The sequence below is a fragment of the Phodopus roborovskii genome, unplaced genomic scaffold, assembly GCF_943737965.1.
Source record: "Phodopus roborovskii unplaced genomic scaffold, PHOROB, whole genome shotgun sequence".
NCBI classification, from domain to species: Eukaryota; Metazoa; Chordata; class Mammalia; order Rodentia; family Cricetidae; genus Phodopus; species Phodopus roborovskii.
In genome coordinates this window covers 4,303,794-4,319,744 of record NW_026126558.1, presented here as the reverse complement: position 1 = coordinate 4,319,744, position 15,951 = coordinate 4,303,794, and the positions used below count along the sequence as shown (strand labels likewise).

General features: G+C 47.3%; 1 protein-coding gene across 1 annotated transcript; it reads right to left on the bottom strand.

The window, feature by feature from the left end:
• Positions 1-1,453: 1,453 nt before the first annotated feature.
• Fam89a (family with sequence similarity 89 member A) lies at positions 1,454-15,022 on the bottom strand. Its single transcript, XM_051201684.1, has 2 exons — positions 14,690-15,022; positions 1,454-1,777 (listed from the first exon to the last, which is right to left on the bottom strand). The coding sequence occupies exons 1-2, from the start codon at positions 14,960-14,962 to the stop codon at positions 1,517-1,519; spliced, it is 534 nt and encodes a 177-aa protein (XP_051057641.1). The 5' UTR covers positions 14,963-15,022; the 3' UTR covers positions 1,454-1,516.
• Between the last annotated feature and the right edge of the window lie 929 nt (positions 15,023-15,951).

Sequence of the window (15,951 nt, the reverse complement as noted above, 5' to 3'; positions counted from 1 at the left end):
GAGTAGATACCTTAACTCCCCAGGGAAAGTTCATACAATTGTTAAATTGTACTTCCCCGTGCTCACCTCAAGAGGGCATGTTTGAGCAGACTGCTCACTAAAAGAGAACCAAAGAACCTGGCATTCTCCAAGAAAAAAGGTGAAATCTTGGTGTAAATGTGTCCTGGTACCAATGAAATGACTGTCCAAACTTAACAGAAAAATAAATCTATCTTTTTTGGGTTTTTTTGTTTTAGGTTTTTTGTTTTTCAAGGAGGGGTTTCTCTGTAGTTTTGGAGCTTATCCTGGAACTTGCTTTTTATAGAACAGGCTGGCCTGGAACTCACAAAGATCCACCTCCATCTGCCTCCCAAGTGCTGGGATTAAAGGCATGTACCACCACTGCCTGGCATAAATCTATCTACTATAATTCATCTAATAGCCAAAAAAAGTCCTAAACTTCTTTCAATGTTTGTTATATTGAACCACGTGCAGGTTGTAAATAAGTCTGAACTCAGAATATAATTTTTGTTTTGTTTGAGAAAGGATAGCCCAGAATGGCCCTAAACTGTCTGGGTAATCAAGGAAGACCTTAAACTTCTGATTCTCCTGCCTCTCTCTCAGTCCTGGGATTACAGGCATACACCACCATGCCCAGTTGACTTACACTAAGGTCAAATCCCAGGCTTCATACATGGTAGGGACTCACTGGACCCACTGAGCCACATCCCCAGACCCCCAAGCAAAATGATACATTGCAAGAGACAGTTGGGTATTTTATACATATTTAACCTACAGTGTGAAATTCTCATACATAATGTGTTTTAATAAATATATTAAGGCTTCGGGTAACTGCTGTTTGGAAAGATTGCTTTCTAACACTGAAGTTCACAGAGTCTGTAACCATAAACAGTCACCGTCTTATGATGAGTAATACAAATCTTAGCTGGTCTCATGTTTTCTTCTCTCTATTCAATGTATATTCATTCATTTTTTTTCTCTCTACCTATGCCTGATGTCAATTTTGGTAGTTGCAGAAAAGCAGTTGACCAGAGCTTCTAGAACGCTCTCACGAGTCAGTGATGCAACTTTCAAATACATCTGAGTGAAGAGGCTAACAGCTCGTAACAGCACAGAAAGATCCAGGCTGCCTTGGGGACTCCGGGCATATTTCACAGGTCAGCATGACATTCCTAAACCAACAAGGGTATAACACACTTGCCACCTACAAAGAAGCTGACTGAGAGCAACCTCACCCAAAATACCAGCAAAGGCGTTCCACATGGAACTTTGTCAGTGTCCAGCAGGTGCTACTAACGTTGCCGAAGATATTCTAACGTGGGGGGGAGACCCTGCAGCCAGCTAAGCAGGCTGTCCCACTTGGTAACACACTCCATACCCACAAGATAAACTAGTGGCACATGTCCCCATGTGCGCCCCCCATAGACTGTCTACCATGAGGAGCAGATGTACTTTCTTGCGAGAGATAAACAAACAGGTGCTGCCAGTCTGTCTGTGTCAGTGGACTCCAGAGGTACTAGATAGACTCCAGAATCCAGTCACTGCTGGAGAGGTGAGTAACAGGCAGTGACAAGTCCCGGGGAGGGCCTCGGCCCTGGCCTTCCTGGAGAGGGCCCTGCTCCTGGAAGTCCTCCTCATCATCGAAGAAGCCATTCTCCAAGGCATAGGTGCAATCCAGGCTGGAGGCTGCCTGGCATGCTCCCTTGTACTCCTGAATGGACTCATAGAGGCTGTACAGTTGGCAGAGCAAGGACATGTCCAGCTGTCGGAGGCCAACCTTGAGGGTAGGGAGGGGAAGTAAAAACCCAAGTTAGTGCTGGAATTTAATTTTAGTTGAACACCCAACTAGAAATCTGCCCAGGCCGGCACATTCCTTCCCTTAGGAAGGCTTAAGGCAGCATCAATGGGATGCTGTGGGAATCCAGTCCAGGTAGACACATACTTCCACTGTGTCATGCCATACCTCAGACCTGAAGTGGGTGAGTCCATACCTGGGGGGCATGAACTGAATTTGCTCTGGTGCTTCAGGCACACCCAGTGAAGCAACAGTAGTGCATGTTCTGCCCTCCTCAGCTGGTCTCATTGTGGATGCCAGGTCCCAGAGACATTACTGCTTCACACAACCACCCTCAGAGAAGCCCCACACATGGTAAGACCCCACATTCTGTTGTTTTCAGGCAGCACATTACCCCTAGCCAAGCACAGGATCTCAATGGTCAGTGTGACATGCTGTAGCCTGTAACAACCCCATCTGCTTCAGGGTTTTTCCAGGCATGGTAGAGTTCAGATGTTCTCTCTTTTAGACCCGGCTACTGTGATCCCTCCCGCAAGTCAATGAACTATGAAGAAACCGAAGATGCAGCCTTATATCAACCTTCTGGAAACCACAAAAACAAGTGGCAGGGGTCAAGAAACATGTGGGGATGTCATGCACTTGTTCATCTTCACCTTCCTCTCTCCCTACTGCTTGCCTTATGACAAGAAGCAGCTAGGTCCAGAAAAGCATGTGTTCCATCAAGCCTAAGCCCAGGAAGGGAATGATGCTCAGAATTGCCAGAACCTTTCACAAGTCAAGAACCACGTTGGGGGCTTGAAAAGCAGGTATGGACTCGCCCACTCACACAGCAACCACTTGTGTCAGACAAGATAAAAGCCACCACCAAAATGGCCCAGGGAAAGAGAAAGCCCTCCGGGTAGGACCAGCTTTGGGATACCAACCTCAGGCTCAAGGAGGGCAGCTCACCAGTGCTATCTATGGGAGTTCAATCAGCTGTAATCTTGTTACATAAAGTCACAATCTCTCAGGTGTCCATCCTGCAGAGCCCTCAACACTAGCAGTGACCACCCCTCATGCAAACAGACCTAATGTCACTCTTTCCTAACCACACCGTATAGCCTAAAAAGAGCAAACAGTCAATTCAGGCATGGTAGGGCATGGCTGACATCCTAGCACTTGGAAAGCTGAGGCAGGGGATTGTGAATTTGAGGCCAGCCTGAGCTCCATAGTGATAGCATCAGAAGACAAAACAGCCTGTTGCCTGTTTTCATTGAGATATTCTGGCCAAATCCTTCCTCTGCATGGCTCCTATATTCCAAGAGTCTATTGCTCAAGGTTCTGACTAAGTAAGTGAAATATGCCTGTCTCCTCCCAGATTTAACTTTGATAAAGCCACACCTTCCAAGACTCATACCTGTGTTTGCTTAAAACATCTAAGAGGCTCATATGACACATATCCTACCTAGTCTTTGCTTCACCATCAAGTGAAAGACACTAAGAGTCTACTTCTCATGTCAAGAACAGACCACAGAAAGACTGAAGGAGCTCTGAGCAGATGGTAATGTTCACTTTCTGGGGGCCATGAGGAGACAAAAGCCTCAGCTCCCTGGCTCTTAAACACTTGTATGACAAGGTCATGATCTTAATGCCACCCAAGACTCATGGTGCCAGGTTTTTCCAAGTGAAGTCTTCCTGGATACCCAAGGACATGCCTAGCACAAGATGGTAAGTGGGGAATCTGAATGGACCGGACCTCCCTGTACTGGTACACAGGGATGATTCACAGAGCTGCCCTGTCATTGGGTGTGATGGTGTCCTAAAAACAACTGAGCCACCTCGAGACACAGCTGAACACATGCCAATGCACAGGCAGATTTCGCCTTAACAGTAGTCCATGATCATCTGCCTCAGCTCCTCACAGCAACTGCTCCAGACACCAGACTCACTTCTTCCCATTAGGCAGAATTGCCCTTAAGTACAGGAGGTGAGTGAAACAGACATTCTAGCCATGATAGGTAGTCTTCAGCACGCTGGTCCTACATGACAATGAATACAAAGATCTGTTCTGGTTTAAGGTTTAGTGTCATGTTAGAGTGGGCCCAGAGGCCATGGCTGGACAGGCAGTGCTGTGTGTTCACAGCATGGCTCCTGCCATGTCATCAGCTTGAGAGGAACACAGTGGGCCAGCCTGGGCTCCTCCAGAAGACCCTTAACTGAAGAGTCTGGATAGGAACAAGGAGGGGAGCATGCCCCAGGACTGAACTACAGGACATAATCAAATCACCCATGAGCAAGAGCAGCTTGCCCTTCTAGGGGAAAAAAAAAAAAAGTGTTAAGAAACTGTCCCTATCCTTACCCATAAGCAAGCCCATCACCTGACACTCATGTCCCTGAAGGACAACTCTGCAGGATTTAGGAATGACAGCTTTCTTGGGGAGGCATTTTGAATCTAGGCTCATTTCAACAAATCAGTCACCTCAGACCTGTGATCTCCCTTCCTTTATTGTGACTTACAAGACATGGTAACAGCTAGCTCAGTCGCTGCAAGCTGCTTGTCCTTCCCTCCTCTGTTCAGGCGCCTGCTTCCTGTCTGCCATTGTCTCTCCTCACCCTCCTGCTGCTAGGTGGGCCCAGCACATCCTTCCCACCAGAGTCTGCCTCCTGTCACTAGGGCAGTGTTTCTCAACCTGTAGGTCCTGACCCCCTTGGAGGTTGCATATCAGATAATTATAGTTATGAAGTGGCAAAAAATACATAATTTTATGCTTGGGATCACCACAATATGAGGAACTGTATTAAAAGGTTGCAGCATTAGGAAAGTTGAAAACCACTGTCCTAGGGACATTAAACATTAGGTTCTGTTGTAGAAACAGTCTCAGACAGGATGGTGGCTCCCTGCTGTGCTGAGGGTCCCTAAAGTCCCAGAAACTCACTGAGGTTGGGGTAGGAGAGGGGGAGGGGCTCATCACTAGGTGCCTGGACTTTTCTTTCTTTAGACCAGTTCTCATGGAGCCCTGGCTGGCCTCAACTTACTTTAGAGTGAAGATGACCTTGAACTCCCAATCCTCCTGTTTCTACCTCCCAGGTGCTGGGATGACAGGTGCTCACCACAATCCTCTGCTCAGAGGAGACTTTAAAGGACCCTTTTGGGGCTTGGGAGATGGCTCAGTCTGTAAAGTGCTTCCCATGCAAAAAATGGTGACCTCAGTTTGTATGCCCAAAACCCACACTTAGAAAAGGCAGGCATAGCCAGGTGTGGTGGTGCACACCCATGAGGCTGAGGCAGGTGGATCTCTGTGAGTTCAAGGCCAGCCTGATCTACAGAGTGAGTTCCAGGACAGACTCCAAAGCTACACAGAGAAACAGAGTCTCCAAAAACAAAACAAAAACCCCTAAACAAACAAACAAACAAAAAAATAGGATGGAGAATGCTGGAAGAAGACACCTGATACTAGCCTTTAGCCTCTGGCCTCCACACAGGAGCATACACACACACACACACACACACACACACACACACACACACACACGAGAGCACTCATACATACAGGATGCACAAACACAGGAGCATACATACTCACACAGGATGTACACAAACAGATTGTATACACACACACAGGATGTATGCACACCCAGGAGCATGCACACTCACACAGAAGATGTATATACACCTGGGATGTACACACACACACACACACACAAAGGAGCATACACATATACAATACTAACTGGGAAAAATTTTTTGCTGACTCAAAACAAAACATTAAAATATTAAGATATCTTAGCTGGGCATGGTGGTGTACACCTGTTGCAGGATTTTGATCATACTATGAACCCAAGATTGCGTTAAAATAAAATCAACCATAGGTCAAGAGGCAGAGCAAGCAACCAGCTGACTGGAAGTGACCATAGTGAGGGGAAGTCAGAAGGTCGGGGACAGAGAGAGGCACAGGAAGCAGAAGGCAGGGAAATACAATTGGAAAAGTTTTCTTGTTTTAGATGAAATAGGAAAAGCCCCTTTAGTCAACTCCAGGTTCAGTAAGAAACTTGTCTCAAAAAATAAGGTGAGAAAGGACTCCAGAAGATATCTAAAGTCAATCCCCAGCCTCCATAGACATATTCACAAGTGCATGTGCATGCACACGCACTCATGAGCACACACAAAATCATGTGATATGTGTATGTTGCATATATACTCAGGTACACATATAGACATTGGTTGGTTGATTGGTTGGTTTTTGAGACAAGGTCTCTCTATGTCCTGAAACTTGCTGTGTAGGTCAGCTGGCCTCAAACTCAATGATCCACCTGCCTCTGCCTCCAAGTGCTGGGATTTAAGACCTGTACTACCACACCCAGCCTAAAATAAGTATTTGTTTAAAACAAAACAAACAAACAAAATGCCAGCAGTTGGGTGCAGTGGTACATACCTGTAATTCTAACAACTTAGGAGGCTGAGGCAAGATGGTCAAGGCTCACAGCCAGCCTGGGTAATATATTAAGATTCAACTGAAGGACGAAGGCGGGCAGCAGTGGGCATGCCTTTAATCCCAGCCATGAATAGGCGTGAGGCCAGCAGAGGCAGGCACATCTGTAAGTTCGAGGCCAGACTGGTTTACAAAGCAGGTTCCAGGACAGCCAGAGCTGTTATACAGAGAAATCCTGTGTCAAAAAACCAGACAACAAATATTCAGCTGGAAAACAAACAAGACTATAATACACCCATGTAGGAAAATTGCTATTCCCTCGCGTGACTGTATCTGTAAGATGCATTTCTGAAAATGACAAGTTTGGGAGAAGTGGCAGTGAGGGCAGAGTGGAGTCCTTTCAGTGACTCCCCAGCCTCAGGCCTCAAATCTGAAGCAAGGTTAAAACAGAAGTGAGATGGGCCTGGAAGGAGATGGTCTAATAAGCTAAGAGAGAGATTAGTCACTGCTGAGTCCCAGGTCTATAGAGCTATAAAAGCAGGCCAGAGCACGGACGGAGATCTGGCTGTCCCCTCTCACGCCTTTGGAACCAGTACACAGGGCTGAGGGGATGACTGCTTAAGAGTCATCTCTTTAAGACGAAAGACCTGCAAAGAACCCATGTGCAAAAAGCTAGTGTGGGACAGGAGTCAACAGCACAGAACCCTGGAGAGACAGAGGCAGGAAGACCCCTGGGATGGCCAGCCAGCCTAGCCTCTTCAGTGAGAGACCCCGTGTCGAGAATGAAAACGGTGGATGCCGCTTGAACAACACCAGAGGCTGTCCTCTAACCTCCATGTGGACTCACGTGCAGCGTACCCCACTCACATGAACAAAAGAACACCAAAATTTTCCCTTGCATTTTGCTAAAACTCCGTCTTAGAGTTTTTAAGGAAATGAAGTTACAGGGCCAAAGGGCAGGTTCAGATTCAGTTTCATGGGTATTGTGAAACTGCTCCAAAACAAAGTGTAACAGCCTCTGCCAGCCAGACAGGAGAGTCCCCACCACCATCTCCCTGTCAAGTCTTTGCTAGTTTTCTAGGTACAGCACAGTCATTTTTGTCAGCAGTTACAAAGAATGTTGAGCACTATAATTTATCTTCAATGGTGCTTATTTACTTCTATCACTAGTAGTATTTTTCTCGAACTCACAGAGATCCACTTGCCTCTGCCTCCCAAGTGCAGGGACTAAAGCTGTGCACCACCGCCGCCTGGCTCATTTTTGTTTTGTTTTGGTTTTTTATTTTTTGTTTGTTTGTTTTGGGGGGGTTTGTTTGTTTATTTTTTGTTTGTTTGTTTGTTTTGAGACAGGGCCTCACTGTGTACCTCAGGCTAGTTTCAAACTCACAGCTTCCAGGTTGATAAGATTATAGGTATGAGTCACCAGGCCTAGTTTAAACAGCCTCTTTCCACATTTTCCCTTCAGTATGTTCCTCAGTCACCTTCTTCTGTCTATTTGTTCCTGGATGGAACATACTTGGTTTCCCATAGATTATCCTGCACTATGGAGCTCTGGTCACAGAGTTAAGACCTGCCCCTCTAATCAAGGACACCACTCCTCATCCCTAAAACAAGACTCTCGTCATACATAGGCCTGCAAGACCAGCTATGGCTCTCAGAGCCAATGAAAGAAGTTAACAGAACAAATAAAAATGAACAGGATTGGGCTGGCAAAATGGCTCAGTGAGTCAAGATGCTTCTTGCCCAGCCTGATGACCTGAGTTAGATTCCTGGGACCCACATGGTAGAAGAAAAAAAGACTCTTGCAAAGAGTCCTTTGACCTCCACAAGCACAACAAAACATTTTTGCACAGGACACATATGCACACATATACACAGACTTAAATGTAAACGAATAATAAAATGAGCTGGCAGTGGTGGTACATTGCCATTAATCCCAGCACTTGGGAGGCAGAGGCAGGTGGATCTCAGTGAGTTCCAGGCCAGCCTGGTCTACAAAGTGAGTTCCAGGACAGGCAGGACGGTTGCACAGAGAAACCCTGTCTAGAAACAACAACAAAATAAAGAATAAAATGGACAAGCCTTAGTGAGTTTGTTACCCTGGAAGCAGGCCTGGATTTCTGTCTCCTGAGTTCTGAGAACAGCCATCTCAGTGTTACAATTCTACAGGGACAAGGACCAGCACAGGAAGGAATGAAACAGTAAGTGACCTTTATGGAAAGGAGTGGGAGGGAGGCAACAATGTCTGAAGGCTCAGCTAGCAGGGACACTGGGCATGTATCTGACTGGCTAGCTTCCTGCTCAGTCTGCATGTGTGGTTTCTGTCACAGACCGTGGAAGTCTGGAATCCACTGAGAGCTTCCGCTGGCACTTTAAGAGCAAAACCTCAAAGCTCTCAGCTGCTGCTAGCTGGAGTGACCTGCAATGGGCCATGGCTGCTCCTCCAACACCTCCCACTCCTTACCCAGTGGTAAAGAGCCACAGTAATACAGGGACCAAGCTCCAGAACAAAGGGGCGGATGTGGGAGTCACCAGCATCCTTGAGATGCAGCAGTGGCTGCCTAGACTGCTGCTCCTTGGAGATCTTAGCAGATGAAAAGATGCCCAGTGCGCCAAGAGCTGGAGCGTTCTGACCTTTACATGCAACAGATGGTGCTTTAACTAAAGAGGAAGAAGCATGAGCAACTGATGAAGCACTGGCAGTTCAGTCAGTAAACATGAGCCTGAGGTGCTCCACACTGAGGTAACTAGGTCAAAGTCTAGCAGTCTGGAACGTGCAAAGACTCCCATATCCACTCACATCTCCCAGTTTCCTGTTTGCCTTTAGCCCTCTGCAGCATTTTACAGAGGCTCCCTAGGTGAACATAAAGAATGTGACTCTATCATTCTGCTGAGAACATAACAACTCTGTGTGTGTGTGTGTGTGTGTGTGTGTGTGTGTGTGTGTGTGTGTGTGCTGCCTGCCTGTGTGCTTGCCAGAGGTCAGGGGTTGACATTAATGTCTCCTCAGTTCTCGTCTCCAGCTTATTTTCTGAGACAGAGTCTCCCATTGAACCTGAAGCTGACTGTTTTGGACTGGCTGGCCAGTGAGCTTCACAGATTCTTTTCTTTTGTCCCTACCCCTGGAGCTGGAATTACAGGTTCACACTGTCATGTGTGGCTTTTCTGTGCATTCTGGGGATCCAAACTCAGGTCCTCATGCTTGCACAACAAATACCTTATACCCAGGGAACCATCTTCCCAGCCCCATAACCAATGCTTTTTTTTTTTTTTAAAGACCTCTTCAGGCTGGGTGTCATTCTGCTGCATGCCTAAAATCCTAGCATTTGGGGAGGCAGAGACAGCAAGTTCTCAGTCAGGCTAACAAAAGCAAACAAGCTAAAATGGTGCATACCTAAAATCCTAGGGCCACAAGGGGATTAAGAGTCAAGGTCAGTCAGGTGTGGTGGTCCACACCTTTAATCCCAGCACACTGGAGGCAGAGGCAGGTGGATCTCTGTGAGTTTGAGACCAGCCAGGTCTGTAAAGTGAGTTCCAGGGCAGGCTCCAAAGTCACATAGAGAAAGCCTGTTAGGAAAAACAAAAAACAAAAAACAAAAAACAAAAAAAAAAAAAAAAAGAAGAAAAAAGAAAAAAATCCAAGGTCAGCCTTAGTTTAGCTGCATAGTTCAAAGTGAACCTGGGCTATTTGAGATCCCATCTAAAAAATAATATAAATAAATAAGTATCGTTAAAAGAGACTTCTAATGTGAAATGAGGCAGGTATAGAAGCAGAAACCCAGGGTTTCAGCAATCAGGAGGCAAAGTTAGGACAAGGACCTCAAGGTCAGTCTCAGCTTTATAGTGAGCTTAAGACAAGCCTGCAGTGCAAGAGACCTAGTGGAAAGACAACAAATAAATAAATATGAGATTTAAAACCACAAAAAAAGGAGACTTCTAGGCCAGTCAGGACTATACAGTAATACCCTCTCAAAAAACAAAACAACCACAAAAATTCAGTAAATAAAAGGATTTTTTAAAAAAAATGATTGCTTTTACAGTATGTCAGCACTGGTGTGACCTCTGGATCTTTCAAAGTGGACTCTTTCCCTGAGGCTAGAGAGACTGGGAGTGACAAGCTTCACAGACGTAGGGTTACTAGAACAGGAAGTCATGTGTACTGAAGCCACAACCAGTCATGGGACTGAGCCTCTGCCCACAAGGGGCTCCTGCGTTCTCCAGTCTGTGTGACAGCTCCCCTAACTCTTATCATTAGTGTCACTCCTTTGAAGTGACATTTGTGCCCTCAGCTCCAACCAGTTATCTTCCAGCCCCCAACTCTGCCTCTGAAATGTTTAGCACCCTCCCCTACTGATGGGAGGTCATGAACATCCCATCAGGTTGTCACTCCTCCTCCTAACACCCACAATACCATAAGAAATTTCCTCTCGACCCATTAACAAGGTCCAAAATGACACAGCACAGCCACACTACACATTCACTGAAGACCAACAATGCATACTGACAGAAACATGTTTGCAGAATGCACTGTGACCCAGGTATGTTTGCTTCATGTGCATGTGTGCACAGATCATACGGTGCAATGACCAAACAGGGCTGTGGAGCCCAGCAGACCCCAAGAAGGTTGAGAGCTCATGGGAGATAAACTCTGAGCAGCTGATTTTTGAAAATATAATTAAGATCTGGAGAGACGGCTCAGAGATCAACAACTCACACTGCTCTGACAGAGGGCCTAAGTTTGGTTCCTAACACTGGGTCAGATGGCTCACTACCACCTTAAATCCAGTTCCTTTTCTGGCCTCCAACGGCCCTTGCACTCATGTGCACATACTCCCATACATATATACATTCATTTGTGCATTTAATTAAAAATACTAAAAATAAATCTAAAAGGTTTTCTAAAGGAAATAAGCTGGGAATAGTAGTGAATGTCTTTAATCCTAGCATTCAGAAGGCAGAGGCAGGTGGATTTCTGTGAGTTCCAGGACAGCCAAGGGCTACACAGTGAGACCCCCTGCCTCAAAAAAGAAAGAGGAAGAGGAGGAAAAATAATATAAAATTCATAGAGTGCTCTCCCATGAAGAATTTACAAAGTGTGATGGTTAGTTCTAATTATCAATGTAACACAACCTAGTACCCATGAGAAGAAAGTCTCAAACATTGTCTAGATTAGATTGGCCTAATGGAGTATCTGTAGAGAATTGTCCTGAATGTTAATCAGTGTGGGAATTAACACTAATGACCCAGCCTAGGCAGAGGATCCTGAACAGTATAAGTAGAGCGGGGAGGGAGGCTGAACACTAGCAAGCATGCACAGCATGCATACATTTATTCTCTGCTTGGAGCTTCAAGTTCTTATGGCTTTGACATCCCAAAATGATAGACTGTAACTTGGAATTGTAAGCTGAATAAATTCTTCCTTAAATTGCTTTTTGAGGGTATTTTATCCCAGCAACATAGATAAAACTAAAACACAAGGATTTAGATAATGTTTAAAAAGCACTTGTCTGCAACAGAGATAAAACTAAAGCACAAGGATTTAGACAATGTATAAAGAGCACTTGTCTTTTGTTTGTTTTTTAAGATAGGGTCTTGTTGGATAGCCAACGTTGCCCTCACACTTAGAATCCTCCTTCTTGAGCTTCCCTACTGGTGAGAGCACAGGTGCACCCTACCACATCAGGATATATATATATATATATATATAATCCAGAATATTTTCATACAACCAGAATATTTACATATCTGAAACTATTAGCAGTGATCACCTCTCTCTGTGCTAGACTGTGATATGGGGAAATTCGCTGTGTTGAACCTGAACACAGGGCCTTGGAATGATTAATGCTGACTGTCAACAGGATCTTGAACCACCATCTACGAGATAAATTCCTAAGGGAATTCCTAAGGGAGTATCTAGATTGGGTTTATTGAGGTTAATTAACTAATTGGGAAGACTCATCCCATGGCCTTGGATCTCAGGCTGAAGAAAAAAGGAGACCATCAGGAGAGAACCAGTAGTCAATCTCTTCGAATCCTGACTTCAGACAGAATGCCACCAGTCTCATGACCCTGCCAGCATGCTTTCCTCACCAGGGACTGTATCCTAGAACAGTGAGCCGCAATAAATCTTCCCTTACTTTACTTTTGTCAGAGCAATGGCAAAAGTAATTAATACAGGCCTCATTCACACTCTGCTGGTACTCTACCAATGAGCAACAATTCCAGTTTTAGGACTGTAGTTTTCAGTTGCTGTGTTTCAAAATACTTCCTATTAGTAAACAAACAAACAAAAACCTTGAGTCATCTTCAATTCACTTTTTCCTTATCAGCTCTGAGAACCCATTAGCAAGTCTTGTGACTTTTGGTGTTTTGTTGCCAATAGACTGTCTTCCATTGTACCTAATACTCCCAGGTGTGCCTAGGACATTTTCTAGGAGCCTCTGGTACCTGTTGCACACCAGAGTTCCTACTACTGCAGATGACCTGTCTGTAACCCAAGCTTCCTGTAGCCACATGGCCACCCTCCTAATCACCTGTGGTTCAAACTCCTGTCAGTCAAGCTGGAAGCTCACTGCTCCACTCTGCTATCTTGGTGTTCTCTTCCTGTCACTTGGGACCTTCCCACCGATGATTCTGCAACCCCATAGGGAATCCCTCAATCAATCCATCAATCTGGGGGGGTCACTCCCTCTTTCTATGCTCATCCGGGGCTTTTCCCCCTCAGCCATTTGTCACATTCTGTACTGATATGGAATTATATCCCCACCACGGATTTGACCTCAGACCTTCAAATTAAATAGATCAACACAGACATTCTGCAGAAGGCTCTGGAATGAAAACCTATTCTTGTTAAGCAAAACATGAGTTGTCACAGAAACCTCACTGTTCCCCCCCCAGGTCAGTAAGCCTCTTGACCTAGAAGACAGACTGAATATATCCTTGTGATGGTTTTCTGGAAAGGCCTGTCGGGGCCTGTAGCCAAACCCTACCTTTAACACTGTTATCAGGCAGACTGACAGCCGCTCATTTCCCTCATTTCCTATAGCTGAGCTACAGGGAGCTACCGCCCAAGGCATAATTATAAGGTTTGTACTTTAGTCACACCAGGAGGGACCTAGGAAATCCCTTGGGGAATGCAGCAGGGCTCCCAAGCTTCCCTAGCATGTTTATAAAGCAGAGTTTCACAGCCAGGAGTCACCCTGTACTCTGCATCTTATGCAAGAAAAAACCCTCAAACACCTGGGGGGGGGCAGTCTTCTTATTTCACCAAGAGGTTCATGTTTTGTCCAAATTCGGGTTGTAAACACACTAGGTATGGGTGTATCTAATCAAAAGCAACTTGCCAGATGCTACTAGGTTCAGGATAGTGGTTATCAATAAAGAAAAGTGGGTACTTTGGAATTTAAAAGGCTCTGTAAGAAACTAGGTAAACTACCTAGGCGGTGGTGGCGCACACCTTTAGTACCAGTACTTGGGAGGCCGAGGCAGGCAGATCTCTGTGAGCTCGAGGCCAGCCTGGTCTACAGAGTTCCAGGATGTGTTCCAAAGGTACACAGAGAAACCCTCCTGAAAAGGGGATGAAAGAAAAGAAACACAGGAAATCTTTTCAGAGAGAATTAGACATCACTTCCATGATGAAAAGGCGTTAAGACAGCATAGTGGCCAGCAGTGGTGGCTCACCCTTTAACCCCAGGACTCAGGAGGCAGAGGCAGAGGGAGTTCCAGGACAGCCAAAGCTACACAGAGAACCCCTGTCTCGGAAAACCATAAAAAGACTACATAGTGGATTCCATTAAGTCTTAGTTTGCAGGGCAGATTATGCTCCTTTAAGAAGGCAGAAATCACTAGATGCACTAGATGATTAAAGGAGTCAACTCCTCTAACTTTCTTTGGCAAATGTGTTCTTAGAATAAAAAAGTTTTCTTACTTTAGATTTCTTTAATATTTACCTGGCCCAGTGGATCTTGGACTAGGAGAAAGGAAAGAAGGCAGAGTCTTGGGTAGATGTCTCTGTCCCTCCCTACCTGGCCTGCCACAGGAAGCATGCTGGGACAGGGCTCCCTGAGGTCCAAATCCCTGCCCTGGCGTCACCCTGAATTGTGCGTCCTGGTCCAGGAACACCTACTGCACTTCGCAGGACAGAGAAAAACTAAAACCCATTGTTTGAGACCAGACGTAAGAGCTTCACCAGGCCAGCCAGGGCACGGCTTCCGAGCCGGTAATAGTATTCCTGACGGGCGGCCTGGGAGGGGCCCGGCCATCCATCTGTTGTCCACACCGACCCGCAGGCTCTCAGGAAGCCTGTTCCTCCTGGGACCACGCAGGCAGGCCACGCCGCGCCCTGGGCTGGCCCAGGAAAACCCCAGAATCTAAGGTTTGCCCTGCGCGTGGATGTGCAGCTGCGGGAAGTCCAAGAGGGAAGCACCGGCTCCCCGGGACCAGAGGGGACAGTCCCCCGACGGGACCCACGGCGCCTGGTCCTTACCATCTCCTTGCGCAACAGCGCCAGCGCGGCGTCCAGATTGGGGGGCTTGGTCCGCGTCCCCGCAGCCCGCGCCCCGCCGCCGCCCGCGCCCCCTCGGCTCAGGTCGTCCTGGATGCGCGATTTCTGCGCGTACAGCCGCTCCAGGTGCCGCCAGCCGCCCGCCGCGCCGCCACCCGCCGCCGAGTGCAGCAGCCCGCTCAGGCTTTTGGGTAGCGGTGGCAGCCCGTCTACCCGCAGCCCCCGGGCCGTGCCCGCCGACCCTGTCCCGCTCATTTCGCCCCGGCGCCGACACAAGCGCGCGCAGCTCAGCCGAGGTCCCGGGAGCCCGCGGGTCCCCACCCACTTCCCGCCCGCCCGAGTCCCGCCCGCGGCCCGACCCATTGGTCTCCGCCCCTCCTGGGGCCCGCCCCACTCCTCGGCTCCCTGCAGCTCTGAGGTGGCGCCCTGGAGGCCGGTTGTCCTCCAGCTTCATCCCCACCCATCTGCGTCCAGGACCAGCCTCCCCCGCCCCCACGGGTCACCTTAAGTCTCAGCTCTGTGAATCCCCTCATTCAGTCAGTCCCCTCACTTCTTCACCACACCTCCAGCAGGTCTTCACCTCCCTATATTTCACCTTCCAGTCCTACTCCAGCCCTGTGCACCCCACCTCCAGCTAGCCACCTCCCCTCTTCTTGAGCCCCACTTCCAGCCCCAGGCCAACCCGACCAGCCTGCCCCCAACACCTATTCTGCATTCTAGGGGTATTCCCGTCTCCATTCCAGGCAGGCTTCTGCTCCACTCCCTGTCCATGCTCCTGGCTGGATGAGTCTGGCCTCACTGGCATCTATCAACCAAGGGGGCCCAGTTCCAGCACCGAATCTCAGGACTGCCTGTGCCCCAGTGTGGGCATGACGACCAGGAGTGCTGGCCACAGCCAGAACTGCACACAGTGCTCATTCACAGGGACTTGCTTGCCGTCCCTGTGGACGTCAAGGTTTTCCGAACTTCAGTAGTCAAGAAGAGCACTAGCTCGCTTTGTTCACTCTTTTAAAGAAATGAACCAACTTGTCTCACAGCACAGCCAAGAATTCTAAATAGAAATGGCAAGGAGTTAACGACCCTGCTCCACCTGGTGGAAGGAGAGACCCGACTACTGTTGTGATCCGATTTAAACACACCAAGGCCACAAGTGTACACAAGCATACATACACACTAAAATAACCAAGTGGAAAAAATTAAAAGTGAAGTGTCGGTGAGTTAGAGAGAGATATTGAATCTTAGGA